We start from the raw sequence: 21,974 nt of genomic DNA on the forward strand, positions 1-21,974 counted from the left end.
CCAGGCACTGCTGACTCAGCCTCTCCAGGAGAGGGCCTGGAAATCTCTCATTTCAACATGTGCTGGGCCACATGGAGAAGGCCTCCTGTTTCTCTCCTCCCCTCTCCTACTCCCACCACACAGCGCTTCAGACCCTACCGGTGTGCGTTTTCCGCACCGAGCGACTCTTTGATGCCAGCCTGAAGTCCTAGGATTTAGCTCAGTTCTGGCCTGCCCTGACTTCAGAAGCCAATTGCAGACCGCAGGTTGTCACCTGTACTCTGGAGCGGCGGGCCATACACTGGCTCCATGGGACTCCCTCCTTGGGTGCCACCACTTGCTAACGCAGCTCACGGAACTCAGAGAAACGTTCATTTACTAGTTTATTGTATCACGGATATGATGAAGGATATAGGTGGACAGCCGGACGAAAAGAGCCACAGGGCCAGCTCTGGAAGTGTTGCCCGGTGCAGGAGCTCCTGCCCCATTGAGTTGGGGTGACTCACTCTCCCAGACTTCAGATCTGTTCACTGACCTGGAAGCTCTCTGAACTTGTGGGATTTTTATGGAGGCTTGATCATCCAGACAGGGTTGATCATTAACCCAATCTGTAGCTCTCTCTCCTCTTCCTGGGAGGATTGGGAGGTTGGGGGTGGGGCCGGAAGTGCTGAACTTCTAATTATGGCTTGATCTTTCTGGGGAGCAGCCTCCCTCCTGAAACCACCCAGGAGCCCATCAAGAATTGCTTCATTAGAACAAAAGGCTCTCCTCTCACCCAGGAAATTCCAAAGGATTTAGGGGCTCAGTGTCAGGAACCAGGAACCAGGGGTGGAGAGCAACATATATATTTTCTATTATTTCACGCACCAGCGTGATGCTGAGGATTAAGCAAGTGTTGGAAATGCTCTCCTCCTCAGTATTCACTGCCACCCAAAGCTCTGGCCTGTCTCTCGTGGTAAAACATGAGAGTCTTTGGGCCAAGAGAGTGTGCGGAGCAGGAAGTCTCTTCCTTTGGGTCCTGCCTGGCTTATCAATAATTCTCCTGGGATCCCCTTTTAGAAATCCAGGGTTTCATTTCAGCTTTATTATTTTTTTTTAATGCAAAAGTGGTCCCTTCTCTATCATGCTGGTCTTTTTGAATTCTCAGTGCCGGACCTATTTTTAACTAGCTCAAGCGTCATTTGGAAAAGTAACGCACAGACTTCTTTCTCCCATCACCGGTGAAAATGTTACATGTCCCACGTCTCAACTCCTCTCCCTCGGCACCTTTATCTCTGCTTCCAGGTTGAATCTAACTCACCGAGTTTGACCTTTCAAGCAGTTGCGTGAAAAGGAACTGCGGCCTGAGCATGTTTTTTCAGCTCATTTGATGAATCTGCTTCATCAGACAGGACCCACGACCATCCCAAGAGCCTAGGATAGGTCTCTTGACTTGGCTCTGCAGGCACAGCCCCGTGTTAGGGAGGACGATACACAGGGTTTGATAAGGCTTGTCCTCGATTAAGGTTTGCTGATTATCATTTGCTAATTTAGCATCTTTCATTTCTGATTTTTTTCCCCCTGGAAGATCTGGGTCAGTGCTTTTTCTGGTGTGAAAGTTAAGCACTCTGATCAATGGCAGGCTGCTCCTTTCTCGTTTGCTCTTCCATTCAGTCAGTATGTGTTTAAGGGCCACTGACACCCTCTCCTAACTCGTCTCCCTGTCCGGTGCGGGCACCCTCACATGGCTGCTCCCAGAGTTATTTTCCTAAAACGCAAATCTGCCCTTGTCAGTCTTGTGCCTAATGCCTCCCTCTGCTCCTCAAGGATGAAGTTCCAGCTCCTTAGCTGGATGCACAGTCATCTATCTCTACTCTCAGCCTCGTGCATTCTATCTTGATAACACCGGCTGCCTCCCATCTGCAGACCTAGTAGCCTGTTTCTTTACCCCCACTCATCCCCCCCAACCTCTGGGGGCTGCAGTGATGAGATGGGAAAGCCAGGGAGGCCACTGAGGGCCTCTTTGGTGTGAGGATGGGTGAGCACACGGAGAGTGGTGCTGCCTGCCTGAACCTGCACTTGGCTGGACCAGCAAGGAACAAAGAGTGTGTCCTTGGTCCACTTTGCAGGCTTGCTCTGGGGGCTGTTGCTGTTCTGTTCCAACCACCAGGCTTTCTCAGTTTGCTGTCCCTGCCTTCACCCCCTGAGATTAGGAGTGGGTCTCTGAGTGTCAGAAGCTCCAGCTTGCATCCCATCCCCAGGCAGGGAGACCGATCAGACTGCTTGGTGGTGATCAAATGTCACCATGGGGCCATGGCCTGCAGACAGTGGGTGCTTATGTCTGTGAACAACCTCTTTTTTACATCTCATCTGGCTTAAAATTTTTCTTTATCCTTTATATTATATCCTGTTGCTTCTTATTTTCAATCTTGAGTGGCTGTGAGTCTTCATACATAATTCTTTCTTTTCCATATGAACAACCTTTCTATCATACTTTCTATTGAACTAGAAATTGGATTGTGATGTGTGTGTTTGTGTGTGCAAGGAGGAGAGGGGTTTCTGGAGAGTGGGAATTTTCTCCAGAAACTCTTTTGTACTGGGGCCTTCACAGGCCCAGGAAGGACCAAGTCCTTCTCATCTCTCTATGTCTTGACTGACCCATGATCGATACCGTGTGCCAAGGAAGAGAGGGGAAGCAAAGATGAGTACAACACAATTTCTCCTCTCAGAGAGCTTATGCTCAGACTGGGTGACCGGCACTGGGCGGGGGCACTTAATGGAATGAGCGCTGGGTGTTATTCTATATGTTGGCAAATTGAACACCAATAAAAAATAAATTTATTAAAAAAATAAAAAATAAATAAAATAGGTAACCAAACAATGAGAATCCTGCATCAGATACTGAGAGATTATAGAGGACGTCGAGCTTGTCCATTTGAGGATAGCAGGTAGGGACTGGATGTAGAGAGGAGAGCATTGAGCCCACTCCTGACTGAGGGGAAGAACTTTTTCAGATGTTAGGAGATGGCAGGGAAGCTAATGCAATCGTGTGTCAAGCCCTCCATGAGTTTTTCTCTCTGTGAATGGATGTTACCATTTTTATTTAACTGATGAGAAACTGATATAAACTAAAGTTAAAAGACTGATAGTTTCCCACGAGGTCCTGGGTCTTCCAGGCCTGGGAGAGTGAATCAAGTAGGATAGTTTCCATTACCCGCAGCGTACCTTTTGGGTTTTGCTTTGGTTCCTCTCTTTTTGAGGTCCTGGGTACCATCAGGACTGTGACTGTATGCTCTCCTTAGGAAAGAACTCACATGTGTACATAATATAAATATTTAGATTTTGGTTTCTAGGGCTTTACAGATTCCCAGAAGCCTCTTAATCCCAGATGAGAAGCCCAACTGTAGGGGCTAGTCCTCTTCAGCAGGCCTTTCGGATTAGAGTTTCTCTCCCCTTGTAGAATCATGGACTCAGTGCTTTGAGAGATAGCTTAAAAGTCACATAAGAGCAGTTGCTGAAATGCTGTGTAAGTCCTTTCTGTCACATGTTGGTTAAGCCTATTCTTGAAAGCTACCAGAGTTGGGAATTTACTATTTTTTTTGAAACCACCCCTTCTGTCTTGGAGAACCCTGTTAGATTCTTCCTCCTAGTACACTCAAATCGGTTTCTTGGTTCTTGATTCCTGCCTCTGTCTAGAATGGTCTGGAACAAGAGCAGTTCCTCTATCTTTCAATTTTCTCTGCTAACCTCTCTGTGAGGATAAGTCCTTTATTTTGGGATTTGGATCCTGAGGTCCCTGGGAAATCATTCTCCATACAGTGTAGACATCTCTTTACCATCCTTTCCCCAGCTGTCTTCTGAGAATTTTCTTGAGAGAATCAGTAAGTTTCTACTGAATGAATGAAGTGTCCCAGGGTTACATAAATTTAAGGGATGCTGCATTGATTTCCTCTTCTAGGAGAGGATATATAATACATATAGCATATTAAAAGCTCTGTTGAGGGGATCCCTGGGTGGCGCAGCGGTTTGGCGCCTGCCTTTGGTCCAGGGCGCGATCCTGGTAGACCCGGGATCGAATCCCACATCGGGCTCCCGGTGCATGGAGCCTGCTTCTCCCTCTGCCTGTGCCTCTCTCTCTCTCTCTCTGTGACTATCATAAATAAATAAAAAAAAATTAAAAAAAAAAAAAAAAAAAAGCTCTGTTGAGACCTGCAGCAAAGACTTTGGCTCTGTTACCCTGAGAAGTAGATTTTTGCTGACACCAAATTGGGAACTGCTCCTCTATAAGAAAGTATTTATTTATTTATCTATTTCTAGAGAGGGAGAGAGAGTAGAGGCAAGGGGTAGAGGGAGAAGGAGAGAAAGAATCTTAGGCAGGCTCCACACCCAACACGGGGCTCCACCTCACAACCCTGAGATCATGATCTGGGCTGAAATCAAGAGTCAAACGCTTAACTGACTGAACCACCCAGGTGCCCCTGTAAGAACGTTTTAAAGAGACTATTGGGAATGAATCTTTTGAGGGAACTAATCATTCCCCAAATTAATTTTTCCTCTTTTCCCCCTCCCCACACAGCCTCTTGATTTCGAAACAGTAGCCGTTCATAATCTTGTGTTCCAAGCGGAAAATCCTGAGCCTCTGGTGCATGGTGTAAATTATAACAGCAGCTCTTCTGCTACATTCAAGCTTATTGTGACCAATGTTAATGAAGCACCCCAATTTACTCAGAACATATACCAAGCAAAAGTCCGAGAAGATGTGGCTATAGGCACTAAAGTAGGCAACGTGACTGCCAAGGATCCGGAAAATCTGGATATAAGGTAAAGGAGAGCAGTGCTGGGCAGGCCCTGCTGTGCTGGGACCACGGCCAGTGGGGAGGGAGAGGGGCTGGGAGGGATAAAGAAGCTGGTCTGACTCCAGGGCTCTCCCTTAAGAAAGCAGCCCGGGGTTGAAGCTGTATCCGGGGTACACGGTGAACTTGACCTTGGTTCCAACTGTTGTCAGTACCCTGGGGACATCAGTGAGAACCCAGGCTCAGCTAAGTGGGAAGCAGGTCAGCTTCCATTCCAGCCCACTCACCACCAGTCCCAACTGGTGAGTTGTGAGAGCCGGTGAGTTCAGGAGTTGGGGTCCAGAGGTGGACTGAAGTTCTTTCTAGACAGAGAGAATGAAGCAAAAGGCCAACTGGACAGACTCACCCACCTGATAGGGTTAAGGGAATCTTCTGGATGTAGAGTGCCTACATTCCCTGGCTCTCCAGACAGCAGGTCTGGGGCGACAAAACTCCTTCTAGAGCCCACCTGTGGAGAGGCTGGTGCTCAGGCTGAAGGGATTAAACAAAATGTGCAAATCTTTCCGTCTTTGCAATTCTCAATCACTTTTATTCCCCAGTGCAGTAAGATCTCCACAGATTTGCCTTAAACATGCACAATGATTATTTACCCAAGATATGTAAGTATGTGTATATAGCCGTATCTGTATCAATATCTATAACTTCTTAAGGTTATGTATAGTCAGTAAGCACATAGATGGGCCTTGAGTCCGGATCTCTTGCTTTTATCACATTAGCACTGTTGTCTGAGGCATAGCAAATATTTCAGCATGGCTTAAACCATTGCATGTGGTTTCGTATGACAATTCCTTCAATTTCTCCAAACATTGGAAGGGAGACTTGCGCCCCAGTGAGCCATCCTTCAGGCGCTTGGAATCACCTCTGAGACCTTTTCCTTTGTCAGGTTGCCACCTACTGTTTCACTCTCTGTGTTCCATAAAGACAAACGTTAAGAGAGAAAGAACAGCGGGGGCTACCCTGTGTGGTTGAGCGTAGATGCTACTGTATATATACATCAGTCACAAGTTATGATAGGGCACAGAATGTTGATCATTACAACCATTCGCTGTTTAACAAAAGCTTCTGCCTTCTTCATGAGAATGCTATGAAGAACATCAGTCAAAGGTGAGTGAATAAAAATTTGAGTTTATGGGTGAGGAAAACAAAATCATGTAAGAAAACTCCATGGGAAAAAAAAAAAAGAAAACTCCATGGATCAAGGAAAATGTGTAACATAAATACTACTAAATTGGAATCAGGGAGATGAGGAGGAAGACAGAGAGCGTCCTATAAGAAGACAAGTAAAAAGAGCGCTTCAAGAATAAGAAATAATAAATCAATAGTTCTGGTGCTAGTAGTATGTCGGGTAAGAAGTAAGGATGAATGGAAAGTTTTTGGTCTGAGTTCATTCTTTTTCTTTCAGCTCTGCAAGCTCATGATCTGTTGGCACTCAGTGGTCTTTTAAAAAAGTAGATCAGATCATGGGACTCCTCTGAAAACCCTCCAAAGAGTTCCCATCTTACTCAGAATGAGACCCCAAGGACAGGATCTCTTCTTCATCACCCGTACAGCCAGCCTGCAGGGCTTGGCATATGAGAGCATACTACTATCATGAAAAAATTTAATTTGATGAACATATTCTGACTTTTTTAGTCATTCTCTTGCTTCTAGACATGTAGGTTGTTTCCAGTATATATATTCTTATTAAATAAGATACTTTGAATATATGTATGAATGTCATGCTTTTCTAACTTCAATTAAATTGTTTTTATCCGGGGAAGATTTCCAGAGGTGGTATTCTTTGGTCTGAAGATGTGGACATCCTTATGGCCACGTTGTGCTGCTTCCCAAAGGGCCGCACCTGTTGTGGTTCTAGGCTTGTCTCGGATTCATTGCTCACACACCTACCAATGAGTTCCGTTGAAAACACACATGTGGCTGGATCACCTTCCTGCTTAGCAGCATTGTCCTGTCCACTGCCCATTGCTTCTGGTGCTCTGACTCTTTCCACCTCCCTGGCTTCATCTTTTGCCATCCACTGCTTCCCACGTTGATCCCACAGGGCTGGCGTGCCCGACTGCCCCACACCCCCAGGCTCTTCCCGGGCCTTTCTGCATCAGCTCATGCAACTGCTTCTGCTTGAAGCATCCTTTTTCTGGCCTTAGTTAGACATCTCCTGCTTCACAAAGACTTCTCTTGGACACCCCAGGGCCCCTCTCATGGTATTTACCACAGTTTATTGGGATGATCTCTTTCTGTGTCCATCTCCGTCATGGAGAGCCCCATCTTTTTTTTTTTTTTTTCCCTTTCCTGTAATCTCCTCTCTTGTTCTACTGCTTAATATTTGCTAAGCACTCAATAGGTGTTTGTAGAATGAGCAATTCACGGTGCCACCAGCGGGTCGGAGTATCCACCCCCTCACCTAACATCCCCACCCCTGGGGGTTCAAGTTTTCTTAGAGGGAGTGGTCCGCTTATCAGTTTTAAAAGATGCTTCCAGGTGGTGTTAATGGGAATCCTTTGATTTCCAGAAAAGTCTAACCTTTTTCCTCTGGAGTTTGCGACTATACCTTCCCTAATGAAACGAATCTAACTCCAACTCTGTAAGGGTGAGCAAATCCTTTTGAAGATAGATGGTATGCAAGTAAAGCATTACTAATACTAAATAATGATCCCTTAAATATATGGCGAGTGATACGCAAGGGATAAGGCTGATGTCAACAGCACAACGATCTTAAACTGTCTTCACGCTTTCACACAGAGTAATGTGAGTTTTCTTTTGCTCTTTTCACTTTCTGAAGTTATTCCCTGAAAAACAACAAGAGAGGTTGGCTTAAAATTGACCCCGTCACTGGCGAGATCTTTACCATGGCTCCGATGGACAGGGAAGCCGAAAGTGTGTATCGGGTGCAAGTGGTGGCAACTGAAGTAGGTGAGGAAAAAAAAGGAACATATTATTAGGGGATGCATCGATGGAGACGGGAGGGAAGGTGAGGTGGGTGGGAAACTTTACGGGGTCCAATTGTCATAATACCTAATAGCAGGAGGATGATAAGAGTACGACAGTGGAGGGAGGTGCTCATACCTCCCTGGTTTTGTGCAGGGTGGGACCCACTGGCGCCTCTCAGGTGGGGGCACACCTGCAGGCCGGCTGGGCTGGGGGGTGCTGCTGCTGCTCACTCTTGTTTCCCCGTAGGTGCTACGGCTTCTGGGAAGGTTCCTTGTCCCCACTGAACTACCTCCCCTTCCTCCAAAGTGGTTGTGGGTTTCTCCTGAGAGCAGGGCCAAACCACGGCCCTGTTGACCCAGACCCTTACTTGCTCCTTCAGCCTTAAATTGCAATGGCTCGGGTCTGATCCAGAAAACATTTTATACCATGTTCTCAACTTACGCCAGAATCACTTGGGAGCTTGTTCAGTAAGATACGAGGAGTTCATCTCTGGAGATTCTGATTCACAATGTTTGGGTGTCCCCCCCGCCCATCTCCCCCAGCCCGGGTGTCTCAGTTTTGCTGAAACTGGGTGAGCTTTTGAAAGGAAAGATTTCTTTTATAGACAAGCCAAGATGTTTGAATCATCCTGTATAATCTTTGCATCCCATTTAATCTGGTTGTGATGATATATATCCCCACACCGACTTTGAAGGTGGAGTTCCAGGGAACTTAAAAAATTAAAATAAACATACACTGATAGGAATAGTATGCTTACCAGTGATAAAGCTGGCATTTCCAACATTACGTTTCTTTGCGTTTAAATGAAAATTTCCAACTTAGCGTAGAAATTCTGTTGCTCTTATGCCAGTTGAAGCCTCTAATTAAACAGTAAATGTATCTGCCTGGTTTACCAAAAAATGAGAACGGAACAAATTAGGACTACATGAATACGTTCTCAACCAAAAAAATGAACTTCCAAATGGGAGGCCCAAGATTGGGAGGACTGGGGACCATTCCAATGCATGGGAATCATCAAAATAGTCCCTGCATGCGAAAGGATTAAGAAAAACAAAAGTGCCCCAGTCGAGTTAAGCCAATGAGGGTAGAAATGCCGAAGTGTGTCCCCAATTTGGAACAATTGTGCCCAAGCGGATACGCCTTGTCTCCCTTGCTTGTCTCCAGAGGAGCACATTCCACTACCACACTGTATACATTGAACTCTTGACTTAAAAGCTTGGGATAATCAGTAGGCAGTTCCTGGCTGAGCCTTCGTGCCGCTTGGGATGTGTCCCAGGGACCTCTCACGTTTTTGAAGTTCCATGAAGTTCCATGAATCAAAACCAGGATTCGAAGTCCTGTGCCTTTTGTCAGCTCTGAAATGATGCAGATGGATGGAACGACTTCGAGAGCACATGCCTGTTCCTCCTCTGGTTGTGTGGGGTCAGGGCCCTAGCAGACAGTTGAAAAGCAAAGCGAGAAGACCAGGTTCACTGGATTTGAAGCAAGATGGGATGGGACACTGTGGAACTGGTACCTGTGACTGATGTCGGGGAGGGTGAGAGGAGTCAGTGTTTGCATTGCGTTGGCAGCCCCGATTTTAGCACCTAGTATAATAACTTAGTCCTCATACAACACTGTGGGTAGGTGCTGTTATTGACCAGATTTTATGGACGAGGAAATCAAGGCACTGAGAAGTTAAGCTACTTGCTCAGAATCACACGGCTTCCGAATATGAAGGGTACAGACTCCACAGCTTTCACTGCTCCACCCGGAGTAAATGATGCTTGTGAAGCCCTTTGCTATTTTCAACGAACATCACATGTGGGAGCCTCACAGAGTCACGTGTTTCACAGTGGAAGAAATGAGGTGTAGGACACTTAACCAACATGCCTAGGTCAGTGTTGAGGAGAAGTTGTGGGCTCTAGAGTCAGACTTCCTGGGGTGGAAGCCTCTCTACTGCTGCGTGACCTTGAACAAGCCACCCGGCTTCTCTGAACATCAGTCTTGTCACCAGTAGACACAGATCAGAGTTGTTTTGAGGTAATGGACACCCAAAGCAATTTGCACATTCAGTGCAATCCCGATCAAAATAACACCAGCATTTTTCACAAAACTGGAACAAACAATCCCCAAATCTGTATGGAACCAGGATAGACTGTAAATGGCCAAAGGAATGTTGAGAAGGAAAAACAAACCTGCAGGCATCACAATCCCAGATTTCAAGCTGTATTATAAAGCTGTGATCATCCAGACAGTATGGTCCTGGCACATAGGTCAATGGAACAGAACAGAGAACCCAGAAATGGGCCCTCAACTCTGTGATCAACTCATCTTCGACAAAGCAGGAAAGACTATCCACTGGATAAGACACAGTCTCTTTAATAAATAGTGTTGGGAAAATTGGACAGCCACGTGCAGAAGAATGAATCTTCTCACCAGCAACTTCTTACCAGACACATCATTGGAGGCAAGGAAAACAAAAGCAAAAATGAACTCGTGGGACTTCATCAAGATAAAAGCTTCTGCACAGCAAAGGAAACAATAAACAAAACAAAAAGGCAACATACGGAATGGGAGAAGATAGTTGCAAATGACATATCAGATAAAGGGCTAGGATCCAGAATCTTTGAGGAACTCATCAAAATCAATTGCAATTGCCCTAGTAGGTATTTTTTTTTAAGATTTTATTTATTTATTCATGAGACACAGAGAGAGAGAGAGAGAGAGAGAGAGAGAAGCAGAGGGAGAAGCAGGCTCCATGCAGGGAGCCCGATGTGGGACTCAATCCCAGGACTCCAGGATCACACCCTGAGCAGCAGGCAGGTGCTAAGCCGCTGAGCCACCCAGGGATCCCCGCCCTACTAGGTGTTTATCCAAAGGATACACAAATGCTGATTCAAAGGAACGCATGCACCCAAAAAATAAATAACCCAATTAAGAAATGGGCAGAAGACATGAACAGACATTCTTCCAAAGAAGACATACACTGGCCAACAGACACATGAGAAGATGCTCCACGTCACTCATCATCAGGGAAATACAGCTCAAAACCACAATGAGATGTCACCTCACACCTGTCAGAATGGCTACACTTAACAACACAGGAGACAGGTGTTGGCAAAGATGCTGAGAAAGGGGAATCTTTCTGCAGGGTCAGTGGGGTTGCAAACTGGTGCAGCCACTCTGGAAAACAGTATGGAAGGTCCTTGAAAAGTTAAGAATAGAACTTTTCTACAACCCAGCAATTGTACTACTGGGTCTTTACCCAAAGGACATGAAAATGCTGATTCAGAGGGACACATGCGCCCTGATGTTTATAGCAGCGCTATCAACAGTAACCAAATTATGGAAAGGGCCCGGATGTCCACCACAGAAGAATGAATAAAGAAGATGAGGTGTGTACATATATATACAATGGAATATTCCTCAGCCATCAGAAGGAGTGAAATCTTGCCATTTGCAACGAGGTGGATGGAACTAGAGGGTATTATGCTAAATGAAATAAGTCAGTCAGAGACGCATGAGACTTCACTCATATGTGGAATTTTAGAAGCAAAACACGTGAACATAGAGGAAGGGAGAGAAAAACAGAATAAGATAAAAACAGAGAGGGAGGTAAACCATCAGAGACTCTTAACTATAGGAAGCAAACTGAGGGTTGCTGGAGGAGACGTGGTGGGGATGGGCTAGATGGGTGATGGGTATGAAGAAGGGCCCTTGTTGGGATGAGCACTGGGTGTTAGACGTAAGTGATAGATCACTAGATTCTACTCCTGAAACCAATACTACACCATATGTTAACTAACTTGAATTTAAATTTAAAAAAATTAGTGTGTAAATCTTAATTATTATTGTTATCACTAAGACTTTTTAACCAGGAAGTGAAAACAAGTCTGATTCTAAAAGCTTATTATCTTTCTACTACCTTATGTGTCTGTGTATATATATAAATATTTATTTTGTGTGTGTTTGTGTATATATATATATATATTTTTTTTTTTTTTTTTTAAGACAAGGAAGTATCTATTTCACGTTAAGAGGAAAATGAGAACGCTGATACCATGTTTCAATCCCTCACTTCCTTAGGTGGCTCCTCCCTGAGCTCTGTAGCCACTTTCCACCTGGCCCTGTCCGATGTGAACGATAACCCCCCTCGGCTAGCCACGGACCACCCACACTTGTTTCTGTGCCACCCCCTCCAAGCACCTGGAAGTGTCATTTTTGAGGCCACTGATGACGATCAGCAGTTTTTTCGGGGTCCACGGTTTACATTTTCTCTTGGCAGCAAAGTCTTAGAAAATGACTGGGAAGTTAAGCGAATCAACGGTGAGTTGTCAAAAAACAAAAACAAAAACAAAAAACTGTGAGTTGTCCAAGGACATAGAACAAACCCTGGCCGATGAGAGGTTACAGTGAGATTTTATGGGCCGTGGTGTGCTCGCAGCATCAACGCAGGGCTCCCGGGCTGCAGGCAGGAAGTTCGTGCTTTGAAAACTTGTAGAGAAGAGCTCTTCAGAGGGGAGAAAGCCCTGGGCTTTGGAGGGAGGAAAGATGACCACACGGCATCCCCCTTAGTACACGTCAGACGATTGGATAATCGAACAATGTAGACAGCATTTGCAAAATTTCCAATGGTAGCTGAGAAATGGATTTCATAATGTTTTTTTTTTTAAAAAAAAAACAAGCCCCATTAAAATACAACTGTCATACAATAGACAGCAGATATTTAAAGTGTACAATTTTATAAAGATTGATAAATGTAGGCATCATTGAAGCCATCAGCACAAGAGGGACAAGAACAGTTTCAGTGGCCTCCAAGATTTCTCACACTCCAGTTGCAAATCCCGTTTGTCACCCCACCCTGCCCATCCTCCGTCCCCCATCCCCAGGTAACCACCGATCTGCCTCCTGTCCCTATAGATCAGTTTGCATTTTCAAGAGTCCTATCTAAATACAGTAATACAGTGTGTACCCTTCTTTGTCTGGCTACTTTCACCTAGCATATTTATTTTGGGGTTTATCCACGTTTTTGTGCATCTCAATACCTCATTCCTGGTTATTACCGAGGAGTATTCCGTGATCAGCCGCTCTGACGGTCTGTTAGCTTTTCACATACTGATTGTCGTGTAGGTCGCTTCCAGTTTTTGCTGTTACAAGTAAGACTGCTATGAGCATTTGTGAGCAAGACTTTTGCTTTCGTTTTTCTTGATTGAATACCTAGCAGTGGAATGGCTGGATCCAATGGTAGCCACGTGGTTAACTTTTTAAGAAAATGGCAAACTGTCTTCCAGGTCGTGACATTTTACATTCCCACTGGCGCATGAGAGGCCTAGTTGCTCAACATGCTCCCCATCTCTTGTTACACTTAGTCTTTTTTTTTTTTTTTTAATTTTAGCCATTCTAGTGGGAGTGCAGTGGCATTTCAGCATTTCATTATGGTTTTGATTTATGTTTCCCCTAAAGACTACCGGTGTTGAGCATCTTTCCATGTGCTTATTTGCCATCCGTGTGACTTCAATGGTGAAGTGTCTGATCAACTTCTGTGCCCATCTGAAAAATCTGGCTACTGGCTTTCACTGTTGACTCCTAGCATTCTTTCTATAGTCTAGGTACAAATTCTTTGTCAGGTATGTTTACAGAAATTTTGTCATAGACCATGGCTTCCATTTTCATTTTGTAACATTGTCTTTTGAAGAACGAATTGAAAGGTTTTTGATGGCATCTGGTTTATCAATTTTTAGAATTTTTGTAATTTGTGACTTTTTTTTGTTGTGATATTTAAGAAATTTTTGCCAAACCCAAGGTTGCTAAAATTTTCTAATTCCCCCCCAACAAAGGTTTTATGTTTTAGCTTTTACATTTAGCTCCATGATCCATTCTCAAGTTAATTTTTTAAAAAAAGTTTACTTATTTATTGTTTTTAGAAAGAGAGAGAGAGAGCATGCAGTGGGAGGGGCCGAGAGAGAGGGAGAGAGGGAATCTCAAGCAGACTCCCCTCTGAGTGTGGAGCCTGCTGTGGGATTGGATCTCACGACCCTGAGATGGTGACCTGAATGGAAATCAAGAGCTGATGCTTAACCGACTGAGCCACCCAGGTGCCCCTCAAGTTAAGTTTTGCATGTAGTATGTGGTTGAGGTCAAGTTTCATCATATTTAATAAGACCATTTAATTGTTCTGACACTATACAGTGGAAATATCCTTTTCACATTGAATTGTCTTGGCAGCTTTGTCAAAGATCAAGTGACCACATGTATATGGATCCATTTCTAGACTTTTCCATCTCATTCATCTGCCTACCTTTATAGACTTTTACACTGTTTTGATGACTGTTGCACTAGAATAAAACTTAAAATCAGGTAATGTAATTTTCCCAACTGTGTTCTTTTTCAAGATTTTTTTTTCATCTATTCTAGGTCTTTTGCATTCTATCTAAATTTTAGACTGTAGCTTATCCATTTGTACCAAAAAAGTCTATGGGGATTGTGATTTGGGATCATATGAATCTCTACCTGCATTTGGGAAAGAATTGACATCTTAACCAAAAAATGGAATCTTGTAAACCATGAAGATGATATATATCCATTTATTTAGGTCTTCCTTAATTTCTCTGAGCAGTGTTTTAATTTTCAGGGTGTAGTTTTTGCAGATTTTCCCCTAAGCATCTTATATATTTGATGCTATTTTAAGTGGTATTTAAAAATTTAATCTTTAAGTAATTCCAGGATAAGGGAATATAATTGATGGTTTTTGTGTATCGATCTTATATCCTATGACACTGCTGACCTCACTTTGCTGTGCTCTCTCTTCCTTTTTTAATGACTCCATAGATTTTCTCCATGGGCAATCCTGTTGTCTGTGAATAGTATCACTTTAATATCTTTTCCAAACTGGATGCCTTTTATTTCTTTATCTTGTTTTATTACTGGCTGAAACTATCAGTAGAGTGTTGAATGAAAGTAGTGTCCCTAATATGGGGGGAAAGCATTCAGTCTTCGACCATTAAGTATGAAGTTTGCTCTAGGTTTTTGTACATGTCCTTTATCAGATCGAGGCATTTATCTTCTATTGCTAACTTGCAGAGAGGCGTTTGTTTTTTTTTGCTAACTAGGGACGGATACCAAAATTCTCACATGCCTTTTTTGCAATGCTTAGTTGGTGGTGAAATATTAATATTCTTATATATTGTTGAATTTGCTTTGCTAAAATTTTAAGGATTTCTCCATCTACATTCTTGAGCCTATTGGTTTATATTTTTCTTTTCCTTTTAATGGCTTTGTCTGGTTTTGGTATCAGAGTAATGCTGGCCTCATAATCTGAGTTAGGAAGTATTCTATTTCTTCAATTATCTGAAAAGCTTTGTGTAAAATTGTTTTTTATTTCTCTCTTAAAGTTTGGTAGAATTCACCAGTGAAGCCATCTGGACCCAGAGCTGTCTTTATAGGAAGTTTTAATTAAAAATTTAATTTATTTAGTAGATACAGGGCTATTTAAGTTATAGATTTCTTGTTGATTGAACTTGTTAGTTTGTATCTTTTAAATAATTTGTCTATTTCATTTGATTTGTCTAATTTATTGGCACAGTTATTTACCTTATTATTTTATTATTCTCTTAATATCTACAGAATATGTAGTGATATCATCACCTCATTCTGATATTGAAAAATTATCTCTTTTTCCCTGATCAGCCTGGCTAGAGGTTATTAATTTTGATATTCTCAAAGAACCAGCTTTTATTTCATAGACTTTTCTCAATTTTTTGGTTTTGTGTTTCAAAGCTCAGATCTTTATTGTTTCCCTCATTCTTCTTATGTTGTATTTAATTTGTTCTTCTTGTTCCATTTTTATTAAGGTGGAAGTTGAGGCAATTAATTTGGAAATTTTTGGTTTGTTAGCACAGACATTTGGTGCAATAAATTTCTCTCTCGGTGTCATGTTGGTTTGATGTGTGTTTTCATTTTCATTCAGTTCCAAATACTTTCTAATTTCCCTTTACATTTCTCCTGTGACCCATGGGTTATTTTGAAGTGTATTATATAGTGCCCAAGTATATGGGGATTTCCCACCGCTTTCTGATTATTGATTTCTAACTTAATTTCGTAGTGACCAGAGAGCATTTGACTGGAATACTTTTAAATTTGTGGGGACTTTGGTCTCTCAGTACTTTAAAGATATTTTTTCTACCGTGTTCCGGATTGCGTTGTTCTTTGTTCCCTTAAATGTAACATATTTTTCCCCTTTTGGATGCTTTTAAGATATTTTTTTCCAATAGTTTTAAGCATTTTGATTATTATGTGCCTTAATGTAGTTTTGTTTGCTTTTCTTTTTCCTGGGCTTTACTAATCTTCTGGGATCTGAGGATTTAGAGTTTTCATCAAATTTGGAAAAACAATTAGCAATTATTTCTTCAAATAGTTTTTCTCTTTCTGATTCGGTATTAATTCAGTTTAACTTTATAGGACATAGCTATAGGGAATAATGATTACCAGCTATATTCAGTAGTGTTCATTCTACAGAGAAATCACCATCAGGAAATCTCAGGATGCTTTGGCATCCTCTTTGACACTATGGAAGGTACATGAAGAGTGGTGATGCTTTGGAAAGTTTAACTCATAATCATTTCTTGGTCAACCTTAGTATATACTAAGACGAGCCTTATTCTTACTGATATATGGTTCTGAGGTCGTGTTTTCATGTCATTCATTTTTTTCCCCTATCCTGACAGGATCTCATGCCAAACTCTCCACCAAGCACACGAACTTTGAGGAGAGAGTTTACAGCGTCCCAATCCACATCAGTGATGGCGGTGAACCAGAATTGAAGGGAACAGTCTCGTTACCAGGTAGGTATTTTCCCACAGGCAACTTGGAATATGTCTGTCACCATAGGTAGTTTGAGAGAATTCTTGTCTTTGATAAGGAATTCTGCAACGGTTTTCTTGAAAATATATTTTACCGAATACGGTTCTGCTTTTCAGTTACTTTCTGCAAGTGTGTGGAAGGAAGTTGTTTCCGGCCAGCCGGTCACCAGTCGGGGATGCCCACTGTGGGCATGGCAGTTGGTATACTTCTGACCACCTTTTTGGTTATTGGTGAGTATAATTTCTCAGATTCGAGGGTTCCCGCTCTGGACCTTTGAAACCCTTACCTCAGGATCTCTCTTCAGGGCTGGGCTGGTGGCTGCTCGCTGGCAACTCCTCAATAGCCAGGAAGATAGATCATTAGCAAACTATCTCTCCTAGTTGAGAGCTGCTGCCTTCGTACCAGCCTTTACTTATCGTTGCCTTGTTGGTTAGTAGGGAAATATAACACAAGAGGCTTTAAAGCATACATTGTTATACTTTGGGCCTAGTTACCAAGGTTTTGTGATGAAGGAGAAAGAAGTGCAGTAGCTGTGCCCTGCTACGTGCCGGGCACTATGCTCGATATGGGGACACAGTGATGGGCAAGACACACAGATCCCGCACTCACGGAGCTTACAGGTTAGTCTACCATCGTTGGAACAGGGACAATCAGTCTTCCGGTGGAGATGCTCATACACCTGGAACGTTGCTGAACTTTCCTTTGCATATTTTCATGACTCTAGACTCTGATTCTTTATTACCCCAGAACAATTTGATCTTATCACAGGCCTTATAGTGCCTTCACCCCTGACCAGGCTACACAGCAGAGTCCCCACGTGTAGCCATCTTCTTTTTTGTGGAAAGCTCAGCGCTTGCTGTGGTAATTGTCTTCTTTCAACTGCTGTCCTCACCATAAGTTAAATATTAGAGATAGATCCTTCATCAAGTCAGATCCACCTGACTAAGGGGTTTACACCACCTCACGTCCTTTCTCTTTGACAAGGAGGGCTGGGATTCTTCTAAGAATTCTTAATTGTTCTCTTGGCATTTGGTCTTTTCGGCCATGACTCAGTCTGTCACACTGGACTCTGATTCACAGGTCTAAAAGGGATCTCATTTCCTTATACCACTCCTTCCAAATTCCTCATTATCACAACAGAAAAGGACCTTTGTCACATAGCCATTACCCATCTTCACATGTGCACGGAGATCTCTTTTCTCCCTGACCACTTGCTGGTACACACCTTTTATACTAATTGAGTTGTCCTATTGAGTTTTCACTCACTTACCAACCTCCCTTCTGCCTCTTTGCCTTTTCTCACTCTATTCGCCCTCCCATCTTGAAAGGATTTTTGAATTTATGCACCAAATAGCAGTTTTCTTCCATGGCCATTTAATCCCACAATTTTGCCACACGATAAAAATTGGGTAAATTTGGTGATATCTAGATAGAAGTAACAGAATCTTATAGTTTTATACCCTTACTTTTTTCAAAATAAGGTTGAGATTCATGCAAGATGAGAGAAAGAGATAGAGAGAGACAGAGAAAGAGCAAGATCGGGGGGGAGGGGCAGACAAAGAGGAAGAAGCAGACTCCTTGCTGAGCCAGGAGCCTGATGTGGAGCTCAATGTGTAGCTTGATGTTGGACTCGATCCCAGGACCTGGATATTATGACCTGAGCCAAAAACAGATGCTTAACCATTTGAGCCATCCAGGCACCCATTGGGGCAAGATTCTTTTTCTTTTTTTAAACATTTTTATTTATTCATGAGAGAGAGAGAGAGAGAGAGAGAGAGAGAGAGAGGCAGAGACACAGGCAGAGGGAGAAGCAGGTTCCATGCCGGGAGCCCGATGTGGGATTCGATTCCCGTCTCCAGGATGACGCCCTGGGCTGAAGGCGGCGCTAAACTGCTGGGCCACCCCGGCTGCTTAATCAGTCTTTGAGCATCCGATCTTTTTTGCCACGAATCCTCCCATAAATTACAGCCAGATCGATTTCCTTAAAACAACTCCCTTTTTCCACATCGGTCTTTGGTTTATAGTACACAATTAGAGCTAAAACGCACAAGGTAATTTTGCAGGAGTTCAGAGATAAGAGAAACCAGAAAGGTTAGGGAGTCTACTAGAGCTAGAGCCATGAGGAAGGCACCAAAGGAAATGTGGTATCTGGTGTGGACACATCTAAACTTTAGGTAGGTGAACAGGTCAGAGGACAGCTTTCTAGTTGTTCTGATCTGGCTATTTCCTCTAGAGAAGAGGAAGGACTGGAATAGACATTTATTGAATACGTCCAAATGTCAGGAACTCTATCAGATGCTTACACATTTAGTCTTCAGCATGCATTATGTCCTATATTCCTTGGTAAAGACCCAGCCACCAGCTTAGATATGGTTTGGGACTTGACACACACTTACCAACAACAAGATAAATGATAAGCTTACGAATCCAAGAAAGCCAATGCCTAGAATCCCTTATTCACCAGGACAACAAAACTTTGTTGAACCACAAAAAGAAATGAAGTCACATGAGTCATTTTTTCCTACCAGAATACTGCTTTATAAACGAATGTGATAATACATTATAAGATTCCATCTCCCTGACCCTGAGTTTTCTCTTTTAGGTATAATTTTAGCAGTTGTGTTTATTCGAATAAAGAAGAATGAAGGCAAAGATAATGTCGAAATTGCTCAGGCATGTGAAGCCCAGCCTCTGAGAAACTGAATTTGAAAAGGAATGCTTGAGTTTATGTACCAAGTGCTATTTCAGTAACGCAACCATTTAATCCCATAATTTTACTTTTTTATCCAACATGTACCATGATTTTTTACAGATATACCCTCTTGCCCTTTAATATTTTATTACTTTGATATTTTTTGTGTTATAGACATAGAGACATTTTCATTTTCCCATGACTCTTTCCCCTCTGCAAAAGCTTTAGCTATTTATCCAAAACAAAAAATGTGTGTGTTTTTCCCCTCTAGGGAAAGATGGGCTTATGAAATATTCTGTTCATTTTCTCCTTATCAAGATATATCAGTCATCTACCACAGAGCTTCCTGGATGCCATTTATAATAACTCTGATTCCATCCTGTGTCTCCTTCCTCATGTCTCATTTGGTATTGCACTAATTTTAAAACATGTATTGGAGAAAAGAACACAATGAAGTCTCAGGAAAAAAATAAAATAGAAGCCTGTCCTTTAGTGTGAACAGAAACTCTTTTGTGCTATTAGCCTTCTTCAGCTCATGGTGGCTCATATTGCTCTTCATTTGAGAGTCTTCCACTTGGGAATGGCACAAGCCTACTGCAGGCCACACAGGCCCACTTTCATCAATCTTGGTGCAGAAACCACCCACTGAGCAGGTTCTACCTACCATGAGTATGTTCTGCACATGTTTTCCTTATGTGTATTTTTTTAATTTAAATTCAATTAGCCAACATATCATCAGTTTCAGATGTAGTGTTCAGTAATTAATCAGTTGCTAATACTATCCAGTGCTCATCACCCAGTGCCCTCCTTAATGTCCATCACTCAATTACCCCATCCCCCCACCTACCTCCCCTTCAGCAAACCTTCATTTTGTCTCCCAGAGTTAAGAGTCTCTCATGGTTTGTCTCCCTCTCTGATTTCTTCCCATTCAATTTTTCCTCCCTTCCCTTATGGTCCTCTGTACTATTATGTTCCACATATGAGTAAAACTATATGACCATTGTCTTTCTCCGATTGACTTATTTCACTTTCTGTATATTTAACAGTGAAAGAAAATAATGCATGAAAGAAGTAGTGACAAAAATCAAGAATAAGTGTTGCCTGTGGTTTAAGGTTTCTTGGGGTCTTCGACTCTGCTTCCTGGTTCTTTGCATTTGTTGACCAAAGATATGGGTAACAATAGTTACTTACCATTGGTCAGAATTACATCCCATGTAGAACTGGTCTGTAAGGCGGAGTCTGCAATGAAATAAAATTTCACTGCTTTCAGGACCATGGGTTGGGCTCAAGACAGATATTTTAAATAAGAGAACCTTAGACATTTGGAAGCATTTTTAAATCTGGAGCTATTGTCTGTCTCATGCTTTGAGCTTTAAAAACATTTGGCATCACAAAACTTCCCAGAATTTTCAAGAATTTTCTAGAAAAGAACTTGTACCTGAAAAAGTACTCTTACCATGGCAGCTGAAGCAGGCCATGGTATTCTGTTTTTCTTTTTTTTTTCTTTTTTTTTGGTATTCTGTTTTTCATAAATAATCCTTTTTGTGGACTTCCATTATATTTTTTACAGGCGAAAAAGTAAAACAAAAGAAAATGTACAAACTCTAAGACCTCAGTATTGTTTTCTTGTCTAATATCTTGTGCTTCAGACTCTTTTTCCTATTTTTTTACATGAGGCTCATTGAGAGTCTCATAATGGGTAAGGTTCTCCCTGTCTCACTGTACATTAAAAGACAAAATAAAACAAAATCCAAGAGCACCAAAAGCAAATTTATTTCACAAATTATACCTCAACCTAAAGCATAGTCTTTTTCAGTATCTTCTATAGATATTTTACTTGTGTGGTTCTTTTTTTAAGATTTTTAAAAAGATTTTATTTATTTGAGAGAGAGAGAGAGAGAGCACGAGCAGAGGGGAGGAGCAGAGGAAGAGGGAGAAACAGACTTTCTGCTGAACAGGGAGCCCAGTGCAGGGCTTGATCAATCCCAGGACCCTGAGATCATGACCTGAGCCAAAGGCAGATGCCCAACTGACTGAGCCACCCAGATTCCCCAAGATTTATTTATTTTAGAGAGAGAGAGAGAGAGAGAGAGAGAGAGAGAACACATGCATGGGAGAGGAGGCAGGAGAAGAGGGAGAGAGAGAATCCCAAGTTGAATCCCCACTGAGCATGGAGCCCAACACAGGGCTTTATCTCATGACCTTGAGTTCATGACCTGAACTGAAGCCAGGAGTTGACTGAGCCATCCTCCACACCCCTACTTGTGTGTTTTTGAGCAAGAGTGACTATGATGTGACATTTAGGTCACATAAAACTGTATCACTGCTTACCCTGCTTACCCTGCTTAGTTTTGAGTTAGTTCTATTATCATTATTGAAAGATGAAAGCAGTTCCAAGGCAAAGCTGCTGAGGTGGGTTCAAGGGTCTATCCTGCTTCAATTCAGTATTGTTCTCTCTGGACCAACTTATACCACCCAGTAATAAATAGACTGATCACACAGAACCTCTCATCTAAAATCATTGATTAATTAATATCCTACTTTTCTTGCTGTTTTTTGTTTGTTGTTTCCCCCTGGGGTGAACCCCTGCTCTCAACTTTCTCTTCCTTCCACATCTGGAACCTACCCATTCTTAAGATCTTAAAGACCACTTTAAATACTGGTCCGTCTGGGAAACCATCTCTGATTTCCTACAGGAGACC

At 42.5% G+C, this 21,974-nt stretch overlaps 1 protein-coding gene across 6 annotated transcripts in view; it reads left to right on the forward strand.

Moving 5' to 3' along the window:
* CDH17 (cadherin 17) overlaps positions 1-20,277 on the forward strand; it is a 63,058-nt gene extending 42,781 nt beyond the window's left edge. For all 6 annotated transcript variants that reach the window (XM_072803905.1, XM_072803900.1, XM_072803901.1 and 3 more), the window contains 6 exons: positions 4,535-4,779; positions 7,591-7,721; positions 11,808-12,047; positions 16,445-16,561; positions 16,697-16,810; positions 19,183-20,277. In XM_072803905.1, coding sequence (XP_072660006.1) covers positions 4,535-4,779; positions 7,591-7,721; positions 11,808-12,047; positions 16,445-16,561; positions 16,697-16,810; positions 19,183-19,283 — 948 coding nt within the window. In that variant the 3' untranslated portion in view covers positions 19,284-20,277. The remainder of the gene's footprint in view (positions 1-4,534; positions 4,780-7,590; positions 7,722-11,807; positions 12,048-16,444; positions 16,562-16,696; positions 16,811-19,182) is intronic.
* Positions 20,278-21,974: the final 1,697 nt, after the last annotated feature.

Source organism: Canis lupus, chromosome 28 (genome assembly GCF_048164855.1).
Source record: "Canis lupus baileyi chromosome 28, mCanLup2.hap1, whole genome shotgun sequence".
Taxonomy (NCBI): domain Eukaryota; kingdom Metazoa; phylum Chordata; class Mammalia; order Carnivora; family Canidae; genus Canis; species Canis lupus.